The 7,943-nt window shown below is 30.0% G+C and overlaps 1 protein-coding gene across 1 annotated transcript in view; it reads right to left on the reverse strand.

The window, feature by feature from the left end:
• LOC108691728 (neuroligin-3-like) overlaps positions 1-7,943 on the reverse strand; it is a 196,989-nt gene that overhangs the window by 4,073 nt on the left and 184,973 nt on the right. The window contains exons 8-10 of the mRNA XM_018199598.1: positions 2,987-3,320; positions 1,811-2,074; positions 883-1,042 (exon numbers count right to left, since the gene is read on the reverse strand). Coding sequence (XP_018055087.1) covers positions 883-1,042; positions 1,811-2,074; positions 2,987-3,320 — 758 coding nt within the window. The remainder of the gene's footprint in view (positions 1-882; positions 1,043-1,810; positions 2,075-2,986; positions 3,321-7,943) is intronic.

Here is a 7,943-nt window from a genome sequence, read left to right on the forward strand (position 1 = left end):
CACACACACACACACACACACACACACATATATAAACACACATGGCAGTAATAATTATTACAATAATTTAATTTATATATCACATATATGAGTAACTGAAATTGTATTCTCTGACTATGTTTTGGAGAATAATTTACTAATTTTTTTATTTAATTTATTATTATTTTTATGAAAGTTGTTTTGCCAATTTTTCCTCTGTTTAATATTTGATTTTCATTTAAATTTGACATAAACATAAAAAAAAGAAAAAAATATATTTTTTAATAAAATAACTAAATGTGGTATTTTTTAATGTGATATGTAAATTTTTTATTAGTAAAGTAATAAAAACATTTTAAAATCATAAAAATTCGGTTTAATTTAATAAACTTATTCTAAAATTTAATTGTTTTTACATTAATACTTTAATTCCAAAATTAAAATCTTTTCTCCTGCTGCAAAAGCAGTCAAGTGCGTTGTACTTTCATACAAATTCTGTCTAATTCTATAACTTACAAGACATAATAACGTATAATTGAAATCTTTATTTTAATATGAAATCTTTATTTTGATATGTGAAAATTATATATTTTTTGTGTTAAACTATACATTTGTTAATTAAAACAATAAAATTTTCTTAATTTTCTTAATTTTGTAAAAGAAATTTTATTGATAATTTGAAAAATTATACAAACTTCCCAAATAGCATAGCAGCGCTACGCTATAAAGGACTAAAAAAGCACTTATAAAAATTTTTAGCGCTTTATAACGCTTAAGTTTGGTGCTTGAGTTTTTCGCTTTTCCCAAAAAACATTTTACTAATTTACTATTTTATATTATTTCGTATACATTTGTATGAATATTTTTTAATTGCAACATACGAATAAATTAAAAGTTGCTTACTTGAGTTTGGGTATTTATGTCTTGAATGACCGAAGTTCGAGGAAGAGTGGCATGTTGCTGTTGGTGCTGTTTTTGGTAATGATGTTGATGAGGCAGTGTATGAGTACCTTGGCCTTGAAAAGGAACGCTAGAATCGTTAGGAGGACCTTTCATTACATTCCTGTAATAATAAAAATAAATAAAAAAAAAAGATAAACATAATTAAAGCTCAACATATTTATTATAATAATCTAACAAAAGTTATAAAAATTGTTATATTAATAAAACAGACATTTTTTTTTCTTTTCAGTAAATTTGCCACAAAATATTAGATGTATAAATAAGTTTCTATGGTTTTTAAAAAATATATTTATTAATAAAAAAAAAACGATTTTCAATCAAATAAAAGATTCCAATCAAAGTATTTTCCTTCCGAATCTATTTACTATTTTTCAAGCAATATATCATGGCGAAGGTATACTTCGCAGCGCTATTTATCGTTCACATTGAAGTTGTAGTCTTTTAAATCAATCTTAATACATTTTTTCTAACTCAATATTGTTTTCATAAGTCTCATAAATTATTCCGATTGCTTCAGCAATCGGTTTTATTACGATGAAAGTAGTGTGAAACATACAATGGCAAATATGCACTTTTCAGCGTTCATTTTCAACTAAACTAAAAATGTAGTTAATCGCGTAACTGCAAATTGCTATATAACTTCTAAAACGTAGGTGAACTTTATCAATGAAAAAGTAACTGAGCGCAGAAATTGAAATACACTGTTATTAGCACTTTAAAGTTGAGCGCGGGAATTTATTTTTTGTAAACCTAATAATACATTTATATTGTTTTATGATTTGATAATGATTCAATGATTAAAATAATAACATAATCAACAAATTAAATAGCAAATAAATAATAAAAAATTAAAGTAACCTTTCAATACCTTCTTAACATTTCATTTTCGACATCTACGATCACTTGGCCGCCACCTGCGTAATGAGAATGCGGAGGTGGTGGCTGCTTCAGTTCGGTGAAACCACGAGGACCACATTGTTGATTCAACATTTGTTGTTGTTGAAGACTCTTCACTTCCAGCCGCGTTTTATCTCTTTGATAATAGACGCCAGCAAATATCAGGACATTTAAGATCAGCAGGCTGCAGCCGATCGCGATTGTCACGCTCAAAGCTGTTGAATACGCCGCATAACTGCATATATAAGAAATTTCTTAATTAATACATCAATGCTAAAAGAAAGGCTCAATGTTATTTCTCGCGAAGAAGACTTTAAAAATTAAAAGGCTTTAGTGTTTTAAATAATAATTTTATCATATAAATAAACGGTAATTTACTTAAATAATAGAAATTAGAACGGTAATTTACTTAAATAATAGAAATTAGAATTTCATTAAGGTAAAGTTCGCAATAAATTTTATTTTCAAAGTTATTATGGTAGCGTAGGAGTTTTCTAACGAAAGCACAGTTGCCTGGCAACCGTGTACGTCGAGAATACAATGCAATTTTCATGATTCTAAAATATTCCTGCGAAACTGTGGCTACGAAATGACGTTTCGTCTCTTGCCATTTTCTCATGGGCAAAGTTTTACTGGTCGAACATATATAGCGACATGTTGGGAACTGCCGATAGATTCGAAACAAGTTAAAGAGCAGAGTGCGCTTCAGCTTACGCTGTTAACGGCACTCAGTTTTGCTGAATTTTTCAAACATGTGGCAGAGGAATAAAGGCCGAGAATTTTGTCAACGGCAATAGTATATTCTGGATTTACAATCGCATGGTACAGTGTTGAATTGTACGGTGTAGAATTGTTTTTGCTAATCCAATTGTATTCCGATAGAGACGCTTCCGTGCCACGTGCTGTTTATGAAAATATAATTAGGGTTACGAGAAAGATTTGATTTTCATTTCAATTAATATTCATTTCACTTTTGACACGATTTATGCCTTGTAAATGAGCACTATTTCAATAAATAATTTTGATTCATAAGTTTGCTCGGGTAACATAATTCAGTCAACATCGAAATGTAACATAACATAGATGTTATGTTATTTTTCGTTATTTTAGAAATTTTTATTATTTTATGTTATTAATTTGGAATTACCCAGCAGCGTCTAAACTAGCTAAAGTGTCGGTGCTGGCATTATGGACGTTTTGAAGATTGGTGCCCGGAATAAGGCTGACGCATGTCGTAATGCTATAATCCGTCGTGGTTGGTGGATCCGTGCTAAGGTTCTTCCTCTTGATTTCTTCGCTGATTCTGCTGAGAGGATCCGGTCTCACGAAGCCGTCGTACAGACTGGGGTCGCTGTGGCTACGGAACAAGTTGTGCCTGGAATCGACATCCTCCATTCCAGCACGATGAAGTTCTGGGACGAGGCGCAGCCAGACCGACAGCTGATGCGCTCTATAATGATTCTTCATTTTCGGTTTCATTCCTGTAATCACAAATATCCAATATGACATATGTATATGGAGTAAATTAAAATTTTAATTTAGTTTTTCGGACAACAGTTCTTATTATAATACAAAGATAGAAATATTATGCGATAATTTCACATATTGTCAAAATTTAATTAAAAATGCATTAAAAATGTAGAGAGAAAATACAAAAATAAATAATAAATATTTTTATGATATATTCTTGAGAATATAAGTTTTAATACGAATACGGCTTATAAATTAAATAAATTAAATATTGTAATATTATTATAAAAGTATAAATATAATTTTTTAAGTAACTACAAATATATAATTTGCTAAGTTCTATACACACATTAAAATATAGTATGTTATTGTAAATATATGTGCGTTGTCGAATATAAAGAATCATAATGCTAATGAGAGAAATGGTAGATTAGTGATAAACTGCATATCGCATTCCAAGTAATCTTGTACAGTCTCCAGTTTTGCGCGATAATCTATTTTCGATAGCTTGAATGCAGCTATGTGTGTGCAGCTCCAGGTTCACGGTTGATCTTGTTACGATGCGATGGGGTATGCAACTAGCTTGATGTTGCCAAATTCTGTTTTATAGCCGCATATCGGAAAGAGGGTCTTTCTTAAAAAATTTATCAAGACACTTTTATCGATTGTTCTTAAAATATAGATTTTACAAAACCTTGAGTTTTAAAAAGAACTCTAGTACACATATACATATATAAAAAACTCTTACATTAAAGTTTGATTTCAGCAAGGTTTACTCTTGCGTTTGCAAATAGCCAAAGGAATATCCTTAGCTTACTGGGTCGGTATCTCATATACAGTTTATTTGCTTATGCGTCTATTTCGTTGATTTTAGCTAGCGCTTGTTTTGCCATACCATCGCTGTTTCACCGTAAGAGACGCAAAACTCTTTGGAGCGCGCCGAATCGCAGGAGTCTTCAAAGGAGTCCGTTTTGATTTACGCTTCGCGGAAACTCGTTTAATATTCGCGGATGCTTTGAAAAGGATACGATCTCGCTACTTGCGCAATATCATGTGACTTGTTCGATTACGAGAACGAAAATATAGATAACATTCTCCCGATAAATGGAAACACAGAATTTCCTCGATCACTTTCCTACATCGTTTATATCGAATATATGAACAAAGTTTATACTTTGTTCATATGTTCGATATAACAAAGTTTATACTTTGTTCATATATTCGATATAACGACTGATTTAGAAGGAAAATTATAGATATGGTTTTAGATATCTGATGTTTAATGATAGTACGTGCATGTTTCGGTGCGTCTGTACCGAATTGCAATCCTGAGACAGAAATCCTGCATACAGATTTCATCCTGGAAATCCGATTAGTATTATAGTTAGTTAGCTTGGAAGAGAAGATATACATCACATACGGGATCTACACGAATATAGTTATTACTCGCTTGCGAAATATCAGTTAATGTAAAGCGACTTGTTAGCAAATCTTCTGAAATGCTTTAAATTTCGCAAACGAACTAACTTTTTCTATTGAGATCATAATACGTAATGCTCGAGAAAGAAACAAAATATTGTAGCAAGTATTTTATTAACAAACTAAAAATTAGCATTACATGCTTTATGTCTAAATTCTTATATAAATTTGTTCAGAGATAAAAGAAAACGTTATTTTATTTATGTTAACGTTACTATATAATACTATATAATAAAAAAATACGATATCGATTTTAAATATATATAAAAGATTTGAATACATAATAGACATTTTCATTACAGTATTAATAGAAAATAATACATAACAAAGCTCTGAATTTTATTTATAACATTATAAATATTTGTGATAATACTAAACTTTTAAATGATACTAGATAAAAAAATATGTCATCAAATATCATTTCTTTTAAGTTTTTTAGAAACTCTTTTTTAGAATTTTGGAATTCATTATTTAAGGTTTAGAATTTTAATTTTTTTTTAGCAAGAAGGGAAGTAAAAGTTAATTCTTTTGGACAATGTAGGTATTGATTAGCATTTTATAGATATTCTAATCCATCTAATTATATTCGACATTAAATCATCAAAAGGATTGTAACATAAGTCTGCTGAAAAAAAAAATATAGTTTTTAATCAGAAATGAATTCGAAGAATCGCACAAATCGTCAATTGATGTCAAACTATCACAACCTAGTAATTCGTGTTCCTTTTATTCCTTCCTTCCTTCCGAAATTGGCAAACACAGATCCGTGATTTGAACGGAAGAAATACCACACTGATTATACATGCACACATTATGATTTAATGTCCACGAATAATGGCTATCGCTCACATCCATCCAGATAATCATTTGTGCAGTGTTTGAATTAGATACATGTTACACATATTAAAATATTAGCCTTCATTTTATTTCTTTCTCTCAAAGCTTTTATGATTATTAAAAATCATATGAATGATATTGCTGTAAAAATTTATATTTATCAAAAAGTGAATCCAAAAATATGTAGACACAATTCAACATTAAAATATATTTCTTAATATAGAAATAAAATTGATTGATTATTCTTCTAAAAAGAATTAAAAAATAGTATTTTCATTAAAGATAATTTCTCTTATTTATTTAATATTTCTCAGAATATTTATCAGAATTTTTTTATTTTCTCTCTAATTTGTTACAATTTTTATTAATATTAATACTAATAGAAATTAAATTAATTTTTTAATGCAAACAGCTTAAGGTTTCTTTGTTAATCTCTCGAATAAACTTTCATGAATTTTTTTCATGATAGCATCTGTCGATATTGGCAAAGTATTTTTCAATAAAGGCTTTTTGTCACATAAATGTGTCACATTATATTTAGCTCAATCACGAATGTTGACTTATGTGCAGACTTATCCAAACTTTAATTTGTATTATATTAACATAAAAAAAAAATATTTATGTATATATATATATATATATATTTATGTATATATATTTCTTTTTAACTTAAAATTATAATTTAAGTTTTATATAAGATTTTTTTATTATCTTGTTATATCTCATCTTATCACTGATTTAAAATTTCAATTCTTTAAACATTCAATTATTCTCTCCTCTTGAAAGTCTTAAAAAGTCAATTTTCTAAATTGACCATTCTCATATTATAATTTTTAGTAGATTTCAGTAGTTTAAAGTTTGGCGTCCTTATTTCTTTAAATACAGCAATTGCAGGGTTTAATCCAGTAGAGCTAAGAAAATTGTTGAAAGCGTATTTGTAAAAATAACGTAAATCGTAATGCACGTCACGTTCCTAGGAGCTATCCTGGCCAGGATATCTGTCCTCCAGTGACCCGATTCGTGTGATCGAGGTACAGTAGGAGCTTTGAGAATCGATGCAACTGACGTCACTACGAGTTTATTTCAATTTTCAATCTAATAAGAAATTCTTTCGCGACTATTTTTCAACCCGCCTCGTCTCCGGCGGACCCCCTACGCGAAGTAGATTTGTCTCTCGATCTTTTTCAGCGACCTCCTACGTTCTCCGCTATCTCTCATGGCACCAGCGTCACCCCTTCCGCTATATTTCCCTCATGGAGCTTCCCTATCGCTCACCACCCTCTTCTTCCTCTCTCTCAACCTCGTCCCTCGTTCTCATCGTATCGTTGCAGACCTCCTCGTACTTTTTACACGACTTATCTCTCACTATCTTCGCCCACGTAGTGACACTCTCTCCTATACCATCGTTCTCATTTGTTCCACAAAATTGTCTGAGAAAATGATGATATCTTCGCCAGATGCATAACCGCTGCCCTCGAGCGATGATTATTTTACAATCGACAACTGAGCGTTTCGTCGTCTACTTTATTATGTGCTAGACGGATGAACGAACGAATAAAGTTATCGAGTCGACCACGGAGAAGTTTGTTTCGAAAAAAAGTTGGCGGATTCTCACACTGATCGTAATATTTTATTGAAAGAATTTTTCTGTTGTCTTGAATTCATAAAGTTGGAGAAACTTCATTCACGCTTGACATTTCGAAATATATTGTGGAACGCAACTTACAAATGAGGTAGAATATAGAATAAGAGAGATGCTTGATATATCTAGAATCCCAATTAAATAAAAATGTATTTATTTATTAAAAATCGACATTTTACATATTTTAAAAATACTAATTGCGATATTCTTTGATGGTATCTTCAAACATTTTGAAGTATTTTAAATTGGAATGCTTTGTAAAGAACAAATGAAGTAGAATATAAAGATATATAGTAAGAGATACTTGGGATATATCCAGGATCCAATTAAATAAAAATGTATTTATTTTAAATTTAACATTTTACTTTAATATATATACATAATTTAAATTAATATATACATACATAATTCATAATATACATATATAATTAATATACATACATTTTTTAATTACATAATTTAAAAAAATGTAAATTGCGATGTGTTTTAGTGACTTTAAAGCGTTAAACCAAGTCTACTATTGAATGCAATAATAAGAGCTTCAGCTTTTTAGCCAAGCTCGTTGTCCTTAATCTTTAAAATGCTTGAATTCGCTCCCCCTCTCCCCCGCCTCTACCTCTCTCTCTCTCTCTCTCTCTCTCTCTCTCTCTCTCTCTCTCTCTCTCTCTCTTTCTCT

This window comes from Atta colombica, unplaced genomic scaffold, assembly GCF_001594045.1.
Source record: "Atta colombica isolate Treedump-2 unplaced genomic scaffold, Acol1.0 scaffold51, whole genome shotgun sequence".
NCBI lineage: Eukaryota > Metazoa > Arthropoda > Insecta > Hymenoptera > Formicidae > Atta > Atta colombica.